We start from the raw sequence: 23,598 nt of genomic DNA, 5'->3' as shown, positions 1-23,598 counted from the left end.
GGATCACATCCCAAATTAAAATACTTACATCTGAATTCTTATCTCTGGGGGAACCTGAACGAAGAGATCAAAGACCAGGTCAAAGACCAGGAGATGTGCCAGTTGTATAGCAAGACTGGTCTGCAATTTTCAAGCGAGGAAGCCCAAGTATTGAGGCTGGAGAGCTAAGCAGGGACCATGTGATAAAGGTCAATGAGACCACACCAAGGGCTTTTACTAGACACTCAGAAGAATGGGACAGCTTGGCCAGTTAAAAGAGGGAATGAGAGGATCTGATTTTCGTGCGTGTGCAATTTTTTTCTTGAGATAAAATTCACATAACAACAACAACAACAAAAAATCCACCATTTTAAGGTGTACAATTCAGGGGTTTTTAATATAGTCACAATGTTATGCAATCATCATCGTCTAGTTCCAGAACATTCCATCACCCCAAAACAAAGTCCTGTCCTCCTGACAACCACTCATCTGCCTCTTCTGGACAGCTCATATGAATGGAATGTGCTCAGATTTGGGGTTTTAAAAGTTGTCTCTGTGGTGTAGAGTGTGGTGGGAGGAGGAGCCAAGAAGAGGTGGGACGACCAGAGAAAGGAAGAGAGAAACAACAGACAGAGAGTTGGAGGACGTGGAATGGACAGGACCTGGAGTCTGAGCCGTAGGGGGAGAGGGGAGGGAGCACCCCAAAGTGCCACCAAGTCTCCTGCCTTGGGCAGCTAAGTGAGCAGTGGGGCTATTCACAGAGACCCAGATGCAAGAGAAGGAGCAGGTGAGGCAGAGCAGAGAGAGATGAATCTGAGCACAGTCAAAGCTCTAGACAGAAGGACACATATTGAGCACCATGTGCCAGGCACTGGGGGGCAGGTGGCATTAAATCATATAGTCATGGCAGCAACCCCATGTGGTAGGTACACGCGGACCGTTTGACATAAGAGGGAACTGAGGCAGGAAATGCTTAAGTAACTGGCCAAGGAGGTCTCAGAGCTAACAATGCACATCCCGACATGAAGCCTGGACATGGCCTCTGTGGGCAGACATGGCCACATAGGCACAATCTTCAGTTAGCAGTTAGCCAATGATTAGACTTGACCCAGGACTGGAGGCCTGGAGTGAGGGTTGGGAGCCTGTCCTTCACTGGCCGCCCTGGCCTTGGGCAAGTTGCAGCCCCTCTCCAGCCCTTGGCTTCCCTCAAGGAGGGAGGCATGATTTACAGCAGTGGTTCTCACACTTGGAAGCCACCAGAGGGCTTGTAGAAACACAGATTGCTGGGCTCCAACCCCAGCATATCTGATTCCATGGGTCTGGAGTGGGCCCAGGAATTTGTGATTCTAACAAGCGCCCAGGTGATGGGGAGGCTGCAGGTGTAGGGTAGAGGTGGGGAGAACAGCTGATCTGGATCCAGGGGTCCACTCAGATCTGTAGGTTCTAGGATTCCGGCTTTCTAAAATTTCCAAGGATTTCCATGCAGTCATTAAACATAAGGCTTATGGGCAACATGTTCATGGCACCCCCGAACATAAAAAGATAGCTATTGGGGGCTCTCTTTTTTAAAATAAAAAATTAGGGGCGCCTGGGTGGCTCAGTCGTTAAGCGTCTGCCTTCGGCTCAGGTCATGATCCCGGGGTCCTGGGATCGAGCCCCGCGTCGAGCCCTGCGTCGAACCGCGTGTCGGGCTCCCTGCTCTGCGGGAAGCCTGCTTCTCCCTCTCCCACTCCCCCTGCTTGTGTTCCCTCTCTCACTATGTCTCTGTCAAATAAATAAATAAAATCTTAAAAAAAATAAAATAAAAAATTAATAGTAAATATACATTTGTTTTTGAAAAAAATATTTGTAGTCTATACAATCTCTATCTTTTAAAAACTTAAAATACTCCAATATTAGGAGTGCTTGAGATGAAAATACAGCTGATTTCCCTCTCTGTGTTCCCATTAGCACTTCCAAGTTTTTATATATGTACGTATACATAAAACACACACACATATAGATCCTATGTTACCTTCGTAATTAGAGAAAAACAAACATAAAAGCTACTCTTTGAAAAGCCTTCCAAGGCAACTCCTTGGTTGAAAAGCTCCAATCTGACTTTCCTCACAGAGAAATGCTCACTCGGGAAAAACCTCCAGATCCGAGTATCTGAAGATGAAACCACCTATGTGCCTGAGCCAGCTCACTCGCCCTTCTCAGGGACAGCACAGAAAGGGAGAGCCAGAGAAATAACAGATGAAGAAAACGAGACACAAAGCCCGATAAAGGAATTCTCCCTTGGAGGGTCCCACTCTGGGTCTGTTGGACTTATGGCTCTGCAGGTACTCGAGGGCCCAGATCACACCGTGGGCTCCTGCGAGGAAATCAAGACATGCTCTGCATGCCCTCCAGCTTGCACACGCAAAAGTGGGAGCCCACGTGCATGTCTCATGCCATTTTGCAACTAACTTAGGTTGCACATATTTGCACAAAGGTACCACCTGCTTGGAATGGGCCACATTTTGCCGAATAATTCCATTGTATCCGTGCCAGTCATAGTCTCCCCAGGCTCTTCCCCTGAAGTAGTGAGAATGACTCTCTCTCTCCCTGGAAACAGTTTCGGTGCATAAAAAGCACACCTAGATTTTCACAGAGAATACGTCTGGATTGTGGATCATTCCCCACTATATACTGTTTTCCAGATTTTCCAAAAATAATTTACAATAAATATTACTTTCATCAACAGAAAAAAAGTGTATGTCTAAACACATAAGAAGAGCCCGCCGTCTTTACGAAACGCTCACCTGTCACTTTGGCCCTCACAGGTTCCAGCTGCTCCTTCTTATTTCTGCCAAATATGATATCCATGGCGCTGAGCGGGAGTGATGTTGACACTCTGACACACAGACACTCTGCTCTGTTCAAGGCAACTGCTTGCTCTTCGGCTCCTCCTTTTCTTTCCTTTCCGCTCTCCTGCAGCTCCCTTCTCTTACATCTCCTTCCCTACGGATGCCCTGAGAGCCTGGTATCTATTCACACGCCAGGGGGAAGCTGCGCTGGCGTTATTTATCTGTGGTCAAAGGTCAATTCCGCAGCCTGAGTCCTGTCTAATCTTTAACCCTCTTATTGTATCCCCAAATCCCTTTCCAGTTCCACTCTGGCTTAAGCAAGGAAAGCTAGTCTTCTGCTGGGTTTAAATTGGCGGGATAATTCAGTGGGTGCATTCTGCGTAGGTATGCAGCCTGAAATAATCCAGCCCAGGAGGTGGAGAGGATTTATGATCCGAACAAGAAGAGAAACTATCAGGACCTGGGATTAGGGGAGCCAAGAGTGCGTCAATCGCTAGAATTCCCTCTGCACACGGTGGGAACTTCTTCAGCAGAGGGAGCGTTTTTGTTTTGTTTTGAATAAAGGTCCCTGAACCTCCCCCTCCTTAAAAAATTGTATTCAAAGAGCAACTTAATTTATTATATCTCTTTTTTAGAGAAGTAAACATAAAATGTTTACCCATTTAAACCATAAATATAGGGAACCAAAAACTCTACTTGAGAACAATGAGGAATTGTAACAAAACAAAAAAACAAATGTCAGTTCGACTTCCTGATCTAACAGGAACTAGAAAGGATGCCTATTTGTGATTTCAGAGTCCCCTGTATTTGTGCCTCTTGGTGTGATGCCATTGCCTAAAATCCATATTCAAGTGGCTTTGAATGTTGATGAGTTAGTGGACTCTTCTCTACTCCTCTTGCTTAAAGAAAGCAGCAGCTGTTTCCTCTCTGGGCAGAGGAAGACAGGGTGTGGTGCTGGTCTTTACGTAGCTGCTGAGTACAGTTCTTGTCAGGTCTGGGCTGAGACCGCATTCCTGGATCCAGGGGCCCAGTCGGGACAGCCGCCTGGTCTGGCTGCACGCCCACCCCTGGCTACACACTCCGATCACCTGGCTGCATGCGCTCAGGGTCCGGCGCTGAGCCTCACTACACACCCACTGATGCAGGATCTCTCAAGGGGGAGCCCAGCCCTGGGTGGTCTTAAACATGTCTTGGGTGATTCTGATTCTTGGTAGCTGTTGAGGAGCCCTGGTCCAGGGGAAGATGCTGCGTGTTTGGGTTGATACTAGATTCAGATTCTTCCCTTTTCTATGCGTCTGCCTTATCCTCTCTAAGCTTCCATTTCCTTAACCGTAAAATGGGGGTGTAATGATATCAAAGTCCCAAAGTATTGTAAATCAAGGGTCTAGCAAAAGCACCTGGGCCCAAACACTACCAACTATTATTGCCTTTTCTTCCCCATTTGCTCAGAAGGCATTCCCTTTAACCCACATTTTCCATTCAGTCCTGTAACTTGCCAGTTTATTCTTCTGTCTGGTCTAAACATGTGTATCCATGTCAGGGTTATTATTCCTAGGTTGTGAAAGGTGTGTCTTTGTGGGGGTTAAATGAGAATGTCTGGCATAAACTATGGGCTCAGGAAAAAAATTGCACCACCAGAGGCAGCAGCTCTGGTGCAGGGAAAAAAAAAAAAGAGCTACAGGCTTAGAAGTCAGAAGATCTACTGGCATTTCCGGGCTGCGATTTAAAAAGTGTGACTGTTGTGACAACCCCTCTGAACCTCACTTTACTCTGCGAGAGAGGGTGGCAATACCTGGGCCACATGGTTTGTGGGGAGGACAATATTGAAATTACAGAAGTGAAAACATGACCGTGTCTTTCTTGTGCATTTTGTATATCCAGCAAAGCAATGGCCCCCATCCATATCAAGCACCTTCTCTGAGTCAAGTGCTTTGCAAAGTATTCTACGTGCACTAGCTTGCTCTGACTTTATATAATCCTATGAGATGAGTATTCTTAGCATCATTCTAGAGATGTAAAAAGTCAGGAAAGATAACCAACTTGCCTTAGGTCACACAGCGACTAGGAGACAATTAGGAAGCCAAGCTGGGCAGCCTGACTCCAAAGTATACACTCCGTGACAATTCTACTCAGTGCCGATGCATGATGGATGTTGGCTAGATTTTTGTGGAATGAAGTAATGGGTAGATGTGTCGATGGGTGGAGGATGTAAGAGGGCCAGTCTTGGGTTGACATCATTGCCCTGTTATATAAAACTGAGAAACCAAGGCCAGCTTTCTTTATTCAGGCCCCAACCGTACCCCAGGGACAATTATATGTTGAGGTTAGGATTTTTGATAATGGGGATAATAAATTGATCATAACCATGGCTATCTGTATTAGTGTTCTAGGGCTACCATAACAAAGTACCACTTGGTGGCTTAAATAGCACAAGTTTGCTTTCTTACACTTCTGGAGGCTGGAAGCCCAAAATCAAAGTGTTGGCAGGGCTGGCTTTTTCTGAGGCCTCTCTCCCTGGTGTAGATGGCCATCTTTCTCACCATGTCCTTACATGGTCATTCCTCTGGGCATATGCATCCCTGGCTGTGTGTCCAAATTTCCTCTTTTTATAAGGACACCAGTCAGGGTGGATTAGGGCCCACCCTAATGGACTCATTTTAATTTAATCACCTCTTTAAAGACTCTATCTCCAAACACAGTTACATTCCAAGGTGCTCCAAAATGTGAATCTTAGGGTGGGGAAGAGGAAGACACAGTTCAGCCCATAATGATATCATGAAGGTTCAAAGAGTTAAGGGAAGATGCTTTGGCTGGAAGTAACAGAGTATCTGCAGAAACCCTGAGGATGTGACTTTGTCTCAGACAGCAAGTCATCTGGGGATCCTGGGTGGCCCAGAAGCTCATCCGGACCATCTCACCAGCCACCACAATGCCATCCTCAGGGGGATGGCTTCTCATCCTTGGGCTTGCTCAGTTTTGCTTATGAGTGATTGCCTTCAACCCAGGAATCATGTCCTTCCATAATAACGTGCTAAAGCAGAGACACATAGTGGGGGGGGGGAAGGAGGCATTTCCTTCTTATAGCTCCCTCTCTTTATGCCAAGGAAAACCTTTCCCAGAATCCCCTGAGCAGATTTTTCTCTTACTCTCATTGGTTAAATGGTGTCCCATGACCCCCCCTCAGACCAATTCCTGGCAAGGAGGAGTAGCTGTGCCCTGACTTTCTTAAACCCATCAGGAGTCTTCTTGGGCAGCATGTTGCCTCCAGACTCACACTGGGAATCCATTGGCAAGGAACAAGGAGGGAATGGCTTGCAAGAGGCAACCTGCAGTGTTGGCTACAGGCAGTGCAGCATTCATTCACCCCCACATTCATTTATTCATTCAACATATATTTATTAAGCACCTACTATGTGCTGGAAATACAGCAGTGAACTAAGCAGAAAAATAATTCTGTGCCTTCTTTCAACGCACACTGACTAGTTGCCAAGCTTTGGAGTTATAGAGGTGGTTAATGAGACTCAGTTCTGCCTTCTTCGCTCCCATTATGTTCTTTTTGTTGGGAGGCAGTGTCTTCATATCCCCAAGGACACACATTTCCCAAAGGGGTTAGGGTTCCTGCAGTGGTTCACGGGACAGCCTTCATGTTGAACGTTTATCTTCCCTCTTCGTAAACAGAGATAACAAGCAGCAGCTGCTCCTTCTCAAGAAGCTCTGGCATTGCTCTGGCCCCTTGAAAGCCTGACCCCTGCTTTCTAGGTCTTTGTTAATAAGGGAAGGGTGGGACGAGAGCCTTGTCACCAGTAGGAACTGTCTCCTGGCCTGTTCTCCAGCCTCTCACGAATGCCATTCACTGGATGCTTGACACGTGCCAAGTACCATGCTAGCTGTCTGATGAGCACCATGTTATTTAATTCCTACACAGTCCTGCAAGGGAGTCATAAGCAACCTTATTTTTACAGCCTCAGAGATGGGAAGGAACTTGATTCAGGTCTACAGCTTGTCAGTGCATATTCCTCCCCACTACACAGTAACGCTTACCACATGTTGAAGTCTTTGGTTGAGGAACAGAGGTAGATAGGAGAGCAAAGGTGGGTGTTCCAAAGACAGTTTTTAAAATGCATCTGCTGCCTTCAAGTGGACTGAAAACTGGCCAGTGCATAAGAGAGCAAGGCAACGGGAACATGAAGGGAAGTAGCTCATCTTAAACAAGAGGTTTGGTCATTCACTACCGTGAAACAAACCACTCCGAAACTTAGCAGCTTAAAGCAACTGTCATTGTTCTTACCTCTCGGGGCTCAGTTCTGTGGGCTGATTAGGCTCTGCTGGGAGTGTTTCTGCTTTCATCACGCGGGGTTCCTTATGTGGTTGCAAGTCAGCTGGCAGTTGACTGGCATGCTGGGAGGGCTGGGTCTGGGCTTCTCTCTCTCTCCATGTGGTCTCAGGGCCTGTCCTTGACCCTCTCCATGGGATCTCTCTGGCAGGATAGCTGTACTCCTTCGAGGGCGGCAAAAGCCTCCCAAAAGTATTTCAAGAGAGAGGAAGCAGAAGCTGCCAGCCTCCTGTAAGGGTGAACCCAGGACTGGCATAGTTTCAATTCACTGCCTTCTACTGGTTAGCACAAATCCCAGAACCAGCCCACATGCAGTGGGGAAGGAGACTAAGCAAGGGTGTGAACATGGTGTCTGGGTGGTGTGGCCTCTTGTTGGGCCATCTTTGGCCCTGGCAACGCCAATGGACCCATGTGCATTGGAGCCACAGCTCTTCTGCTTACTAGCTGAGCGCCTATGCTGCTTGCTTAAATCTCAGACCCTCCGCTGCCTGATCTTCTGATCTTGAAAAGAGGAATTATAATACCTGTCCTACCAGGTGGCTGTAAAGTTTAAATTAAACTATAAAAACTCTGATCATGCCCATGGTGGGGCTTAGAATAAAGTGGGAGCTTGTAGCGTGTTCCTTTCCTTTTCTTGGGCAAGAGAGAAAAATTGGAAAGGTCAGCCAACATGATAATCAGAAATATTAATTTTTTGACCAGTTACAATGCATACATCTCTGGCCTGTCCCTGAAAGGAAAAGAGACACCCATGACCTAGTCTAGGATTTTAAGTTTGCTCTAGTCTGGCTGTGAGGACATGTACACGGTAAGTAATAACTAGTTGTCTATTACAGTGGCTCTAGAAAAGGCAGAGATAGGAAGTGTTGTGGGAGTTCCGAGGGAGGAAAGTTTGCTTAGGTTAGGGAAGGTTGGGACAGAGAGCTTCCTGGAGGAGGAGGTGCACAGCTGAGCCCTTGAGAGTGGGAAGTGTTTGGATAGGCAAAGAGGAGGACCGGTGTGAATGATGGCACGGAGCTGGACAGCTCTGGTGGGGAGAGCGAGGACAAGCCTCTCTGCCAGGGACAGAGAGAAACGATGATATTTACAGGGGCCATTATTGAGAGCTTCCTGTGGGCCCGGCATTCTTCTAAGCCTTTGGCACATAAGAATGCATGTCCTCCTCACAGGAACCCTAAGGAGGTATTCAACCCCATTTTATAGATAATGAAAGTGACACACGGAGGAGTTAAGTAACTTGCCAGCACCCTGGAGCTGGGCTTCGAACCCAAGCAGCTCGACTCCAGAGGCCATACTTGCAATCACTGTTCGCCTCCACGATCACTGAGATGGGGGTGGAAAGTGGTTTAGGGATTGGACAGTGCAGGGATGTAAGAATTTGGGCTTCATACTACAGACAATGGCGTCCTAAGTCAAGAGATCATGTCCAGTGAAGGCATTAATGTGGGAGCTTAGCTGTGCTGTCCAGTACAGTAGCCCACTAGTAGCACGTGTCTGGCTATATAAATTTAAAGACATATTAATCACAGTGAAATTAAATTCCTCATTCATACTAACCACATTTCAAAGGCTCCACAGACATGTGTGGCTAATGGCTGCCATACTGGTATGTGCAGACAGAACATCTCCATCATCAGGGAAAGTTCTATTGACAGTGCTGAGCTAGCAGGAGAGGTGCTAAGATGGCATTTATATATGACCAAGGTGGACAGAGGCAGCTATGGCTGCATGACATTCCAGTTTAGATGGAACAAGTGTCAGAGAAGTCCATGGTTGGCAATGGGAAAAATGTGAATTAGCCCATGCGTTCATTCACTCACTTATTCATTTGTCTGTCCCTCAAATATGGAGTGCCACCCATCCAATGGGAGCAGTTGCACATCAGAGGTGACAGCCTGCTGTGGCACCAGAGAGCAAGTGGGGGAAATCCTCCAGGGCCAAAGGGCATGGTGAAGAGAAGGGATGTCCATGCTTTCTGAAAAATGGCAGTACTGAGCCTCGAAGCTTAAGGACAGCTGGGAGTTGGCCAAGCAGAGAAGCCGGGAAGAGTGATCCTGGAAAAGGTGCAGACCCAGAGGCATCACACCATGTGGCCACCCCACACCGCTCTGGATTGTTAGAGGGGTGGGGCTGGGGCAGGAGAGAGGCGGGAGAGGTGAGCAGGGGCCAGAGGAAGATGGCACACAGGTGACAGAGAGAGGGAAGAGGGGAATGTTCACAGACTCGGGACCTGGAGGCTGGGGTTGCTGAGAGGGAAACAGGAAGAAGCAGAGAGCCAGCAGAGGGCGGGAGTTCCATGGAGGTGCCACCTGGCAGGGCTCTTCCCCAAGTCGGGTCAGGTATTCCCAGGCTTCCTCCCAAGTCACATACACGTTTGCACAAGTTAGCCATGCTGCCTCCAGCATCTATGCAGAGATTGTAGAAGGGGATTCACTCCCAGAGGGTGCAGGACTTTGTACAAAATCACACACGGTCTGCCCTTCGAAGGGTCCGAGATGCTCACTGGGCAAGCAGGAAGCCTTTGACTCCTCCCTTTGGTGGGGAGAAGGGAGAGATGTTCATGGATATGTGCCCCCTCCTTTGTATTTTGCACACACCATATCTTCTAATTCTGGCACAGACCTGGCAGGTACTATTATTATCCACCCCCCCCCTTTTTTTTTTATCAAGGAAGCAACTGAAGTTCCATGAGGTTGTGCCCTTGGGCCACAGATCAAACAACACGCAGCAGAGGTGGGAGATTTGAACATGGGCTCCTCTTACCTTACAATTTGGGGAAGGAGCAAGGAAGAGGAGGCTGCCTTTCCAGCAACCACTTTTTCCATGGGATGTGTTGCATCCAGAAAGCAGTCATGGGCTGTAGAAGTAAAAACTGAATTCGAAAAGAAAAGTTTTTGTGCTATTAAAAAAAAAAAAAAGCCTTATTTTGCAATTCTGTATCTCCTATTACAAAGTCATTTCTAAAAATGAGTTAATATTTCCCTTTGTGGAGATAAGGTTATCATATCTAAGTTACTTTCCGGTTTTCCAATTAAGTTAGCTTCTAAATGGTGCCCTTAATTAGCCAGGATGATAAACTGAGCAGATATTGTGGAAATCTTGAATAACAGGGTTCAAGGTGACAGGCAAAGTGCCAGGAGAGGTGGCAGCTGCCTCCCCAAGGGAGAAGTGTCAGTGGTGAGCCCCAGAACGACACACTCTCCACAGGCCTGTACAGGAAGCGGCACGTAGGGAGTGGTGGGAGGGCTGCCCTAGGACTCCTGGAGTGCACGCTTCACCACTAAAACGAAATACTACAACATACCCCGTTAACACTTAGGAGGGTTCATCAATTCCACACAGTCCTACTAGATGCAGAGACTCGTGTTCTTTTGGGTTTTAGAGATAGAAGGATGGGAAATCGTAACTCCCATGAGCTCACAGCCTAACAGGGACGAAAGGAAAACAAATGATGATTAGTATAATAACATGCCATGCCTGTGAGGGTGGAAGGGACAAGATTGAAACGCAGAGGGCATTACTGGTAAAAAAGGAAATGCCTTCTAACGCCTGAGCTGAAACACTTTAATTTCTACCTCGTTGTGCTCAGGGCCCAGTCAGTGAAGCGTCACAAAAATAAAACTTACATAACAACTGTAGTCCCGATGTTTCTGCCTCCTAACTAATCTTTCCAATTATTCCTTTTTCCTCCAGCCCCCTAGCCACCATCCTCACTATTGCTCACCTCCTGGGAGTAGCCTCTTCCTGGCCTTCCTGTCGCCAGTCCCACCCACTCCAATCTACCCTCCCTGCCGCCACCAGGTGACCTGGCTGAAATGTGGACCTGATCGTGTCACCCTCCCATTTAAAACCCAGAGTTTAGCACAGTGCCTGGCACGTTGTAGGTGCTCAACAAATGTTTTTTGCATGAATGAATGACACATGGCCGCATTGTGCTATATCATCATCACGCTGGTTTGCTAGAGCTGCCATTACAAAAATCCACAAGCATCGTGGCTTGAACAGAAATTTATTCTGTTATGGTTCTGGAGGTCAGAAGTCCAAAATCGAAGTGTCAGTGGAGCCATGATCCTTCTGAAGTCGCTAGGGAAAAATCTCTCCTTGCTCCTTCTAACTTCTGGTGTGGTTGCCAGCAATCCTTGATGGTCCCTGGCTCCAGTCTCTGCCTCTGTTGTTCCGTGGCCTTCTCCCTCTGTGTCTGTTCGTCTCTGTGGTCAGATTCCCCTCTTTCTTATAAGGACCCCTGTCACTGGGTTTAGACCCACCTTACCCCAGCATGACCTCATCTCGATTACATCTGCAAAGTCCTTACTTCTTTTTCTTTTTTTTAAAGATTTTATTTATTTATTTGAGAGAGAGAGAATGAGAGAGAGAGAGAGCACATGAGAGGGGGGAGGGTCAGAGGGAGAAGCAGACTCCCTGCCGAGCAGCGAGCCCAATGCGGGACTCGATCCAGGGACTCCAGGATCATAACCTGAGCCGAAGGCAGTCGCTTAACCAACTGAACCACCCCAGCACCCTGCAAAGTCCCTACTTCTAAAGAAGGCACATTCACAGGTACCAATGGTTAGGACTCCCAACATGTCTTTTTGGAAGACACAATTGAACCCATAATAGTCATTAAGCAAAACAACTTAAAAGTAGAAATTTAAAAGGCTATATCCATGGGCTCATTTTTATAGCCAAGTTCTCGTAGTTTCTCTCTCATTGTCTCTTGCTATGTTTTTTTTAGGGCCAAATACTTTTAAACAGTGCTAACACAGAAGTAGATTAAACTGCTATGAGAACATGGAAGACATGGCAGTTAACTCCTGTAGACCATGAGAAAGCTTCAGAGAAGAGATTTATAGTTGAGCTATTCTGGAGAAAAGGATGCAGGCGTACAGACAAGTGTATAAGAAGAGGTGTTCTTTTTTTTCTTAAAGATTTATTTATTTTAGAGAGAGAGCGCGAGTGTGCAGGAACAGAGGCAGAGGGAGAAGGAGAGAAATCCTCAAGCAGTCTCCCCGCTGAGCACAGAGCCCAACGCGGGGCTCGATCTCAGGACCCAAGATCACAACATGTGCCAAAACCAAGAGTCAGAGGTTCAACTGACTGAGCTAGCCAGGCGCCCCAAGAAGAGGCACTCTTGGAAAGAAACTGCATACGCAAAACTGTGGTGGCAGAACACCCTGTGGGGGATAATGCAGGGGGCTTTAGTTTATGCTGGTTCTGGGATACTGCCAAGAAATAAGGATTTGGTATTATAGGGCCTCTCCCTGAGACACCCTTTCTACTAGCTCTCCCCCCACCCCTGCCTCCAACCCCACCTCTTTTTTCCTGGCTAGTCCTTCAAGATCCAGGTTACTAGCCACCTTATAGAAACAAACAACTTAGCATGGGTGAACAAACACGGAGGACTCACCTACATACACATCTAAAAAACCAAGAGAATACCACCCACCATCCCAATGCCTGAGGTCATTATTAGTTGCTCAGAGATGGTCCCCAAGTATAGAACTGAAACCATCAGGAAAGTGTGCAAGACACAGCTGAGCTGTGTGAGCATGTTTCCTGGGATTTGATCTGGCAGTCTGAGCCTTCAAGTGGGATCAGCAACATGAAAAACCCAAAGATAATTGATCTGGTTTAAATAAGCACTGAGTCCATAGCAAGAATCATGAAGATGTTCATGTCCTGTGGGCTAGGCAAGGATTCAACTGCAAGTGGCTTATTTGGGAGCTGAAGCCAGGAAATGCCAGCAAGGGCGTGGGGAAGTGAAACAGGGAGGGAAGATGTTAGCGGTACATCATCAAGGCTGTTACCATCGTGGGCAACTGAAGCTCAGTCTGGCTGTCGGGCTGTGAGATGGGGTGTGAGCATGCTTTAGAGTTATCTTGAAGGATCTAGGGGACTGATTCACCAACCCTGGCCAATCAAGGGTGAGAGTTTCTCCCCAAGAAGCACAAACTTCCGGGCACCTCCAACCTCTCCCTTGTGGGTAGAGGGAGGCCAAGAGCTACAGGGGCTTGCATTTAGAAGCCTTACGTGGTAAGTGTGAGGGGTTAAGATGGGTCCTTGATAATGCCTGCTACAACCCTCAGGAGAGAACTCAGCTCAGGCTAAACCGCAAGTGCAAGAAGATGTTCATAGCCGTGTTGACTAGCATTGCAAAACTGAACACGTAACAAACAGATGAGGAAAACCACACAAAGTATCCAGCACTGTGGGAATGGTGTAGTAAATGTCTGTTCAGGGAAAGGAAGCACAGCCCCCACCATGCCAATTCCAAAGCCCTTTAGCAACATGGAAAAGGCCTACCACCTAAAGCTAAGTGGGAAAGGTCCTAGGATGAATTATGTGCACACTATATTTGTGCCTGGCCAAACACCCATCTCCAAGGCAAAGAGCATTTGAAGGAACCACAAAGAAATGAAAATCTATGGGGGTGAGGGGACCATGAGGATTCTTTTGTTATGTTGTCTTTCAGCTGAATGGAGGGCAAAGATTCAACTCAGTTTATAGCCAATAAAAACACCAATTCATATAAAGCAATGTACAGTGCCCCCTCCCCTGCCACTGTTTCCTGCATGCCGTCCCAAATAAATTGCTTGCTCTTAAATTCTCATCTCAGTTAACTTCTGGGGGAACCCAAACTAAAATGGGTCCATTCCCAGGACCAGGATGGCTGGGCCATAGGGCGTGAACATCTTTATGGTTCTTTTCATGTACTTAAGGCCCCATTTAAACCAAATTCATTCTCTTTCTGTTTTCATTTGCTGGATCCAAAAATCAAGGTTTGGATCAGATCACTGGAAATAGGCTTACATGGGTCCAGCCATGCCCTCCTTCCTTTTTTCATGTACACAGATGCTAAGGCACATTGGGAGCTGACATCACCAAGACGAATTCCTTGCCCAGGAGTCTGCAATTTATCAGAATGTAAAGAATGCAAAAGTGGAATTTAGCCTGCAGATTTGCATTTGTTATCAAATGTTTCCAAGCATGTTCTGTGAGGGACAAAAATTAAGCCTTTTCCCAGGAGATACATTATCGCTGTATGAGGCCTTCCACATATTTTTCTAATAGAAGTCATTAGAAGCTTGGCCTCAGAGATAAGAGGACAGTGTTCTCTGTGTTCCAGCCTGTGACTCAGCAACAACATCGAGTCCTGCCCTGGGCTACTGGCAGGGCTACTCCAGAGGGCTTGGAAGGGCTTCTGGGAAAGGGATGGGGGCCAAGGGTCAGTCCCGGTGTTGGTTCGAAAACTGGCCTCTGTACACGTAGGGCAGGGAGAGACCAAAGAAAGAAGCAGATCACTCTAGACTGGTAGGTGGCAGGTCTAATGAGCAGGGGAACTTAACATAAAAGGCTTGTCCTGGGTGCTGCAAGACGAGTAAATCTCCATGCTCACCAGCCAAGTCTCAAAAGTTTATATAGAGGCTTTAACTGGGTTCAGTCATGTATACTATCCAGATGGTTTCAACACCATACCACTATCTCAAGGCTGTGTCCTTGGGACAGCTTCTGGAAGTGGGGAAGGCAAGCAGAATGCACATTCTAAGGACAGGGAGGGCGTGAGGAACTTCTAATTGCCTGGGTCCCATTCACGGGTCAACTAGCAGTCACATCCTCTCGACCTCTCCCAATACCCAAGGACCTGGGAGATGGAGCCAGATTGGCAAATGTTCATTGAGTCCTACTGTGTGCCAGTCATGGGATGTGTAGAGATTAAGAGATCATCCCTTTCCTGCAAGAATAACCCAAATGTCCATCAATGGATGAATGGATAAACAAAATGTAGTATATCCATACACAAGACATTATTTAGCTATAGAAAGGAATGAAGTACTAATACACCCTCCAATGTAGATGACCCTGGAAAAAAATTATGCTGAGTGAAAGAAGCGAGACACAAAAGGTCACATATTGTGCAATTCTATTTACATGAAATGTTCAGAATCCATAAATCCAGAGACAGAAAGTAGAGGTTGCCAGGGACTGGGGAGGAAAAATCGGTTGAATTATGTCAGAGCAAGGGAATAATTTAAAGCCAGATATTAGCTTGTTTTCATGATGATATCAAAACAATTGTGTAGAAAATCTGTTTTCCCCGATAGGCATGAGTAGTAATGTGATGAGTCAGAGAGGGAGACATATCCATTGGGATTTAAGCCATGCTGGGGGGAATGTGATTGTCGTTTGGGCCCGGCCACCACTCCAGACGATAGCACTGGAGATGAGTGCGGCTTGTTTGTTTTACCATCACTCTCACTTTCCTGCCATTTTTCTTTTATCACATACTTCCCACATGCTGATGGCTTCTTGTGAAAAGAACATAAAACCCATAGCAAGGAATTTTTATCAGAGGCTAACAGTTGATCGAATGACAAGCAGACAGGTGGGATAGCAGCTATATGTTTCTCTCGAAGACCGTTTTCCAAAATAATTGGACTTGGAACAGGAATTGAACAAAGAGCTGGGCAAAGCAAAAATGCAGACACATTCATCCTGAGCCTTTTGTTTCTTAAACAAGAGGTAGTAACTATTATTTGATGCAAAGAGAGAAGGAAGGATGGATGGCAGATGGTTGTGAGGTAACAGCATAAGAAGGACGTGAGTGCCAGCTCCATCCAGATGCTCCAGCAGGTTCAAGGATGAGCACAGCGGGCTTGGTGCTCTTGGGGCTTGCTCTGAGGTTTAGGGCCACGATCTCTAACCCAGAGGAGGGCAACTTTTGCTCAAAAAACCAAGTGGACTTCAGAGACTCTTGCTATGAATTTGTGCCTCTTGGTCGCACCTTTTATGGGGCCCAGAGCTGGTGTGAGGAGCAAGGGGGGCATTTGGTCTTTACTGACGATGAAGACACCCAACAGTTTCTGCAGAAGCACATCTCACAGGACAGGGAATGGTCGATTGGACTCATAGGGAACTCGGCTCAGAATGGAACCACAGAAGGTAGGTGCTGTAAAAGCTGTATTTCATGGGAAGCTTGTGGCTGTGATTGTCACCATTGCTTCTTACCCAGAGCCTCATGGAACAAATTAATATATCCTAATTCTCATGGTGAGGATACCCTCCTCTTTGGTTGTTTTGTGGACCAAACGAAATAACTCAGGTACAGTAACCAGCACAGAATCTGGCACATTGCTGACACTCTGGAAACGTTCATTTGTTTGAATGTGCCTAAAACTAAGACTAACTATGACTTCTTCAGTTCTTGCTGGGATAGTCCCGGGCACTATCCTTAGTACTTCTTGTCCATTATCGCCTTGAATCCCTACGATAACCAGTGAGATAATATTGTTGCTTCTATTTTACAGATGAGAAAACAGGGTCCCAGGAAATAATTACTAAGCTATTTTCAAAGCACTTCCAGGGACCCGTGGGTGGCACAGTCAGTTAAGCATCTGACTCTTGGTTTTGGCTCAGGTCGTGATCTCAGGGTTATGATCTCAGGGTCGTGAGATTGAGTCCCGTGTCAGGCTCTGCACTCAGCACAGAGTCTGTTTAAGTCTCTCTCTCTCTCTCTCTCTCTCCCTCTGCTCCTCCTCCCACCCCCTCTCTCTCAGATAAATAAATCTTTTTTTTTTTAAACACTTCCACATGGCTTTCCCCATTTCTTACGGGATTAAAGCAGGTTAAGAGCTTGGGATCGCTCCCCCTCACATTAGATAGTCTCATTTTAGTGGTCCTCCTAGAAACTCTTCCTTACCTTTTACTCTGTGAGGACTCCTTCCTCCAACCCCAGTACAGTCAGGTGAGTGCTTCTCTCTGCACCTGTAAGGCCTTGTCCACACCCCTGTAAGGGTACTTTCAGCATGACCTCAAGTTTTTAGGTGTCTGTCTTTCTTCCTAGACAATGAGCTCCTCAAGGGAAGGAAACACATTCTGGCCGTGTTGTTTTCTCAGTGCCTGTACATAGCAGAGAATGGACAAATGAACATTCATATTTAATCCTTGCACCTGCCCCACGAGGTACACATTGCTACTCCTCTTTTATGGGTGAGGAACATGAAGTCCAGGGGGAGGAAATGGTTTGCTCAAGATGATGCTACTGGTGAAGGGCAGTGAGGACTCTGCCAGTTCCCACCACATCACATTGCCCTGTCGAAGCTACTGAGTTTTAGAAATGAGGAACTCATTCTGGGCTAAGCACTTATATACCAGAGTGGATGGAAAGGCTTAATTAAGGGAGCAGTTGGAGAAGCTTGTTTTAGGAAATGCATAGCCTTCGGATTTGAATTCTAAAATGCATCTTCAGGCAGTGTCTATTGAATTGTTTCTTGATTTGTCCATATAGCAGTTGTGGATTTCTGTATATTGAACGTCCATTTATGTGCAGTTAAAGGAGTTGTGTCTTTTCAAAAATTACCAAGCGATACCACATGGCTGTTACAGAACATGAGGTAGATAGGTGTAGGCTGACATGAAACCACCTCCAATATTTAACGTTATTTAAGAAGCAAGGGACAGGGTGCCACGTGCAATATGATGACATTTGTGTAAACTGATTTCAGGCACTCATAGATGCTGATATGTGGATACAAACCAGTCTGGATCAATTCATAAGAAACACACCAGTAATGGGAGTAACCTGTAGGTTGGGAGAGGGGAGATGTCTTCATTTTATATCCTTTTCACTCTAAATTTTTTAACCATTTGTACGGATTTATTTAAAAAATAATACACTTTTGAGTCTTCAGAGTAAATATTTTATATTTAGTGTTTTCTAGATTTCTAGTGTCCTTGAAATGCCTTTGTACTCCACACACGTGCACAGGGCACTTCTTCAAGAGCACATTAGTGTGTTCCAGGGGCGGAAGAGTCCTGAAGTAAGGAATACTGCTTCCATTTTAATGCAGCACGGCCCAAATATATTTGACAAGGGCCCCTGCCTCTCTGTGGAACACCTTTGAACATCCCAAGCAGACTTCTGTGCTCTGTTTTAGATTATGGTAAGACAGAGCTAGAAGCATCATGTACTGAATCAAACCACTTTGGGCTCCCTGACTTGGTGCCCCGGTTTTTAGGTTGAGTTTTTCTGTTTGGGTATTGAGAGATAACAGCTAGCAAGGTCCCTTCACTGGCATGGGAAAGAGAGGCACTCAGCCTGCCAGCCTTGACTGAGTGCCTCCTGCATACCAGGACCTGAGCTGAGGCCAGCCCCGTCCATAAAAAGGGGTCAGAAGAATGTCTCCAAGTCCTGGCGGTTGTGTTCACATCCCAGGGCCAGGGAGCTGGCTGGATACCTCAAATGTGAGCTACAGCCCCTGGCACAGAGGACAGGCCTCTCCTGCACCAAACACCTGTGGTTACATCGGGAGAGATGCTTCCTTTGGGTGGGCGGCGTCAGACAACTGCACGCAGCCGTTTGCCTTCATCTGCAAGTTTGGCCTCTGTTGTGGGGTCTCCCTCCTTCTGTCTCTCTGGGTCCCTCTGGGTGTCTCTGTCTCTTTCTCTGTCTCTGTGTCTGTCTCTGTGTGTCTCTGTCTCTATCTCTGCCTCTGTGTCTCTGTCTTTTTCTGTGTGTCTCTATCTCTGTCTCTGTGTTTCTCTCTGTCTCTGTGTGTGTCTCTCTGTGTCTCTGTGTCTGTCTGTGTCTCTGTCTCTATCTCTGTGTCTCCCTAAATGCCCACCCATCTCTGTCTGTGTGGCACTCTGTGCCTGTCTCCTATTGTCTCCGCAGCTTACACCCCACCTCTCCCTGTCCACCTACCTGCCTCCCCGCCCACTAGTTTCATTCCTGTCCCTCTTTTCTCTCAGATATCTGCATCTAGGTGCAAATGCCCAGCCCTATTTACTCTTTTTCTAATCTTCCAGTGAAGGAGATGTGGTCCCAGGAGGCTATTCTCCCTCACCCTTGATTCCTGCTGCCCTGGCCAGCCTGGGTCTGAGTCCCCACCACCCATCTTTTCTGACTCCTGAATCCCCTGCACTCCGCTCTTGTGTCCTTTCTAGCTGCTGTCCATGGTTGACCCCCTTTGTACCCTGGGGACCCTTCCCTGATGACTCTGTGCAAGAACCCTGGCATGAGTGGCCCATGGCCCCATGCTGGGTCCTGCCTGTCATGGTCTAGGAGCCAAGCTGCCCCATGGTCCCCTCACTTTCAAGCCAGGCTTGACAAAAGCTTCCAGGCTTCCTGGGCTCAGCCCCCTCCTTCAAGCCCCTCAGTGAAGAATCCTAGCTCCCGGGACCCGTTCTGGGTTTGGGCATTTACAGAGGCCCCTGCCCCAATTCCCCCCCCTTGTCTGGGTTTAAATAGGTGTCAGAATTAGACTTGTAACCTCTGGTACCCGTGGGTCATACAACTTTCCTCTCTGCTTATCACAACCCTCCCAAAGCCTTACCCCCTTCTGCAACCCAATGTGAAGCCTGTCTCAGAATCTGCCAGCCCCCAGAGTCTTGGCGCCATGGTCTGAGGTCACACCATGAACAGCTAACATGTATCAAGCAGGACCTCCAGACACAGAGCTGTGCACTCTGTGTGTATTCATCAGAGGTACTCAGAAGTACCTCTGTTGTTCTGTTGTAGGTCCATTATAAAGCTAAGAATAGTGAGGCTCAGAAAGGGTAAGCTCCTTGTCCAAGGCCACACAGCTGGGAAGTGACCATGATGAGACCTGAACCTGGGTTTGCCTATGATCAGAGAGACTAGCAGATGCAGTGCTGCTGGCTTTGGAGATGGAAGAAGGGGTCACAATTCAACAAACTGGGTACCTCTGGAAGATGGAAAAGGCTAGGGAGCAGACCATCCCCTAGAAGCTCAAGAAGGAACCAGGCCTGCCCACACCTTGATACTAGCCCAGTAAGATGCATTTTGGACTTCTCACCTTCATAACTAGAGGATGATAGATTTGTACTGGCTTCAGCCATTAGTTTGGTGGTAATTTGTACAGCAGCCATAGGAAATGAACACAGATTTTGGTCTCATCCCTTACCCTGTGGCGTTCCCACTGGGCAGACAGGACTGAGTATGGATCCAGTTTCCTACTTTCTGGCTGTGCCCAGCTGAGCCAGATTGGTCTTTTCTAACAAATGTTTACCAAACGTGGACCACATGCCAGTAGCTGGTCTGTAGGAGGGTCTCAGCACAGTGCCCCACCCCCCCGAGCCTGATGTTCCTAGTGGGGAAGTCAGTAGCCCAGCTTCTAGGATTGGTATGAAGACTCATTCATTCAACAAAAGCTGGTTTAGCATCTATCATATGCCAGGCATTGCTTTCAGATAAAGCTCAAAGAAGGTACTCAAAACAGGAGAATATAGGGCACCTGGGTGGCTCAGGCAGTTAAGCGGCTGCCTTCGGCTCGGGTTGTGATCCCAGGGTCCTGGGATTGAGTCCTGCATTGGGCTTCTTGCTCAGCGGGGAGCCTGCTTCTCCCTCTGCCCCTTCCCCTGCTTGTGCTTGCTCTCCCCTGTCCCTGTGTCAAATAAATAAATAAAATCTTTAAAAAATAGGAGAATATAGTTGCCAGTTGTATAGCCCTTACTCTGCATGTATAAACTCATTTAATCCTCCTAAAGACCCTATGTGGTGTGGTGCTGTCACTCCTGGTGTGGTGCTGTCACTCCCCCGTGCTGAGGGGGCCCAGAGAAGCTAAGGAATTTGCAGAGGGTCACACAGGTAGTGCGTGGCTGGTGGCATCTGTGCCCAGGCAGTCTTGCTCCAGAGCCGTATTCATGCCCACCACGTTCTATTTCTCATCCCTGTGGAGCCAGCTCCTGATGTGTCCCTTCATCTCAGTCCCGACTCCTGACACCCTTCCACTTCCCATCAACCAGGCACTTGCCTAGCCGTGACCATGATCCCTCCCTAAGGTGTCCCCTTCCCTTTGTCACAGGTGCTCGCCAGAGTCTGGCCTGTGATGGCCTCAATGCCACCATGCACTGTGGCTCAGGGGAGGTCATCCAGATCCAGGATGCCTTCTATGGGTGCCAGATTCCCCATTATTGCACCTAGGGTGCTGCAGGCCCCTCAGAGGAGGAATGCAGCTGGGCCAGCGTCAAGGATGAAGTGGCAGGTAAGACCCAAGGACAGCTCTGGCTGTCGGGAAAGGGCAGTTCCTGGGGTCCTGAACCCAGCCAAGGGGTCTGGAAGGTTTGAACAACCTTCATATCTGGGCCTCCAACATTAGGAAAACGGGCCAGTCTCTGCCCACAGCACCATATAGGGAAGCAAGAAGGCCGTGGCTCACCCCCTCACCCAACAGCAAACCCACCTGGATGGGCCAGGGGGGCATTTTGCTCCCCACTCCACTTGGGTGCAAGAAATATTGCTTTCTTTTTTTAAATTTCTAAATACTCCAAACATATATTTTATATATTATATAAAAATATTTCAGTGAACTCCCATAGACTCACTACCCATCGTTGTTAAATCCTAACATTATGCCATATTTGCTTAACGTCCCCTCATTACAGCAGTGAGTATGGCTTTAAATTTCCTATTATCCACTTTGATACAGGTACCAGTTTATTCGTTTAATCTCTTGTATAACTATACCGTGATGTGTCTTTTTCTCTGTTGAGAGTTGAATGGATTGTGTCTTAATCCTCGCTGTCATGAATAATGCTGAAACACACATTCCTGGTGGCATCTCTTGTTCATGTGGGAGAGTTTCTCCATGGCTTTGTTTTTCTAAATCAGATTAAATCCGCCTCTGAGCTGCATTTGCCTGGTGACAGGGGTTGTTTCAGGGATGATGGGGGCTCCCTGCACCCTCCTGGGGGTCTACTGTCCAGGACACAGGGGGCCCCCTCCTCTCTGCTGTGGTTAGTAGTGTTGGGCCTACAAGGTGCCAGGAAGACAGGTGGTCTGTTACTTCTCGGCCAAAGGAGGACACAGCAGTCTATGCCCAAGCTGGAAGCTCTGGGGCCTCAGGCTGAATCTCCCTACATGTGCCTCTCGGCAATTCAATGAGGGGTTCTGCCTCCACCCAAAGGCCCCGTGAGGATTCAGGGAGGAATGCCCTGTACTCCCAGAACCTGCCAAGCAGCCTCATCCCCAGTTTGGGGAAGTGTGCTGCGTCTCCCTGGGAAAGTGATTTGTTCTTCTCCCCTCCACGTCTGGTCCACATTGTCCCTGGTGCCTTTAGAGCAGGTACGGGGGAAGGAAATACTAAAATCAGCCACTTGGCTCCCACCCACTCCCCTTGTTGCTCTGGCATCCCTGAGGCTGTGGTCCCTCCGAGGGGGAAAGGCCTGGGCTGGGTGGGCTGAAGGATGTGCCTCCTTCATGGTGACCTGAGTCCCCCTTCAGGGGACTGAGTGGGCTATTTCCTCAAGGGCCCAGGTGCAAGTTTCCAAACCTTGCAACCACACCCAGAGAGCACCTTGGAGAGGAGCCCTGCATCCCTCTGGGAAGGGTCAGAGGAACAGAGTTGGGCAGGATTCCAGGGGAATCTGTTTGTATGTAAGTGCCACACTCACTCATTCATTGTCAGTTGGTCAATAAACATTCATTGAGCCCAACATTGTGCCAGGCTCTAACCTGGGATCTGTTGATAAAGGGATGGATCAAACAGTCTGTTTTTCAAAGAGCTGTCAGTCTAATGGGGAGACAGATATGGATACAAGCAATCACCTAGCACTGTGCTCAATGCCACAACAGAAGGGAGCAATGGTGCTATGTATTTACTCATGTAAAACTTATTTTTCACCTGCTATGTGCTGGGTATTGTTCTATGTACTGGAGTGGAGATACAGCAGTGAACAAAAACAAAACAAAACACTCCCCCTCTCTTGGAGATTGTAGTCTAGTGCTGGGGTACAGAACTCTGATTGAGGAGTGTATCAAGCTAGGTCCCATTAGGAAAACAGAAACCAAGCCAGGTCTTTCAGCAGAGGAAACTGAATGCAAGGAACTGATTACCCAGCATGGAAATGCTGAGAAGTCAAACGGGATAATGATACAAACCTGAGATTAGCATCAATGGAAAGCCAGTGCCACCCCTAAGGGCTGGAGGGACAACTGGAGGGGATGGTCTTACCAAAATCAGAAGTCAGGGCCATCCAGCGGGTGCTGGAATCATGGTGGAGGCTGCCCTTGGAAGCGAGGACCACGAGGGAGGGCCTGTCCAGAGGAAGCTGCAGTCAGAGAGAGGATGAAAAGACAGGATGAAAAGCACTCTGCCTTCTTATGTCTTCCTATCTGGGATAGGCAGAGGTATGGCCCCCAAGATTTGCCACCCTAATCCCTGGAACTCTGGGTATGATGAGATACCATGCCTGTGAGTATGTTAATTTACATGGCAAAGGGACTTTGCAGATGCCATTGTGGCTCCTAATCTGGATTATCCAAGTGGGCACAATTTAACCACATGATCCCTTAAAAACAAAGAAGTTTCTTTGGCTAGAAGCCAGAGATGGGGCTGATGGAGAAATCAGAGTTCAAATGTCAGACAGATCCAATACCCCATTGCTGGCTCTGAGATAACAGAGGGCCATGCACAAGGACTAGAGAATGGCCTCTAGGAG

General features: G+C 47.6%; 2 protein-coding genes across 2 annotated transcripts in view; one reads left to right on the top strand and one right to left on the bottom strand.

Moving 5' to 3' along the window:
• Window positions 1–23,598, bottom strand: part of BCO1 (beta-carotene oxygenase 1) — a 131,500-nt gene that overhangs the window by 33,949 nt on the left and 73,953 nt on the right. Inside the window, 6 exon segments of the mRNA XM_025860387.2 lie at window positions 2,766–3,031; window positions 7,099–7,372; window positions 9,367–9,675; window positions 9,907–10,015; window positions 16,838–17,037; window positions 23,112–23,208. Coding sequence (XP_025716172.1) covers window positions 2,766–2,829 — 64 coding nt within the window. The 5' untranslated portion in view covers window positions 2,830–3,031; window positions 7,099–7,372; window positions 9,367–9,675; ... (1 more) ...; window positions 16,838–17,037; window positions 23,112–23,208.
• LOC112814720 (polycystin-1-like protein 2) overlaps window positions 15,780–23,598 on the top strand; it is a 58,642-nt gene continuing 50,823 nt past the window's right edge. Inside the window, 3 exon segments of the mRNA XM_073882297.1 lie at window positions 15,780–16,080; window positions 18,353–18,517; window positions 20,964–21,143. Coding sequence (XP_073738398.1) covers window positions 15,780–16,080; window positions 18,353–18,517; window positions 20,964–21,143 — 646 coding nt within the window.

This window comes from Callorhinus ursinus, unplaced genomic scaffold (genome assembly GCF_003265705.2).
Source record: "Callorhinus ursinus isolate GAN/ISIS: 27379988/994484 unplaced genomic scaffold, GSC_fseal_2.0 scaffold46, whole genome shotgun sequence".
Classification (NCBI taxonomy): Eukaryota; Metazoa; Chordata; class Mammalia; order Carnivora; family Otariidae; genus Callorhinus; species Callorhinus ursinus.
The sequence above is the reverse complement of the archived record's forward strand: the minus strand, read 5'-3'. Positions and strand labels throughout refer to the sequence as shown.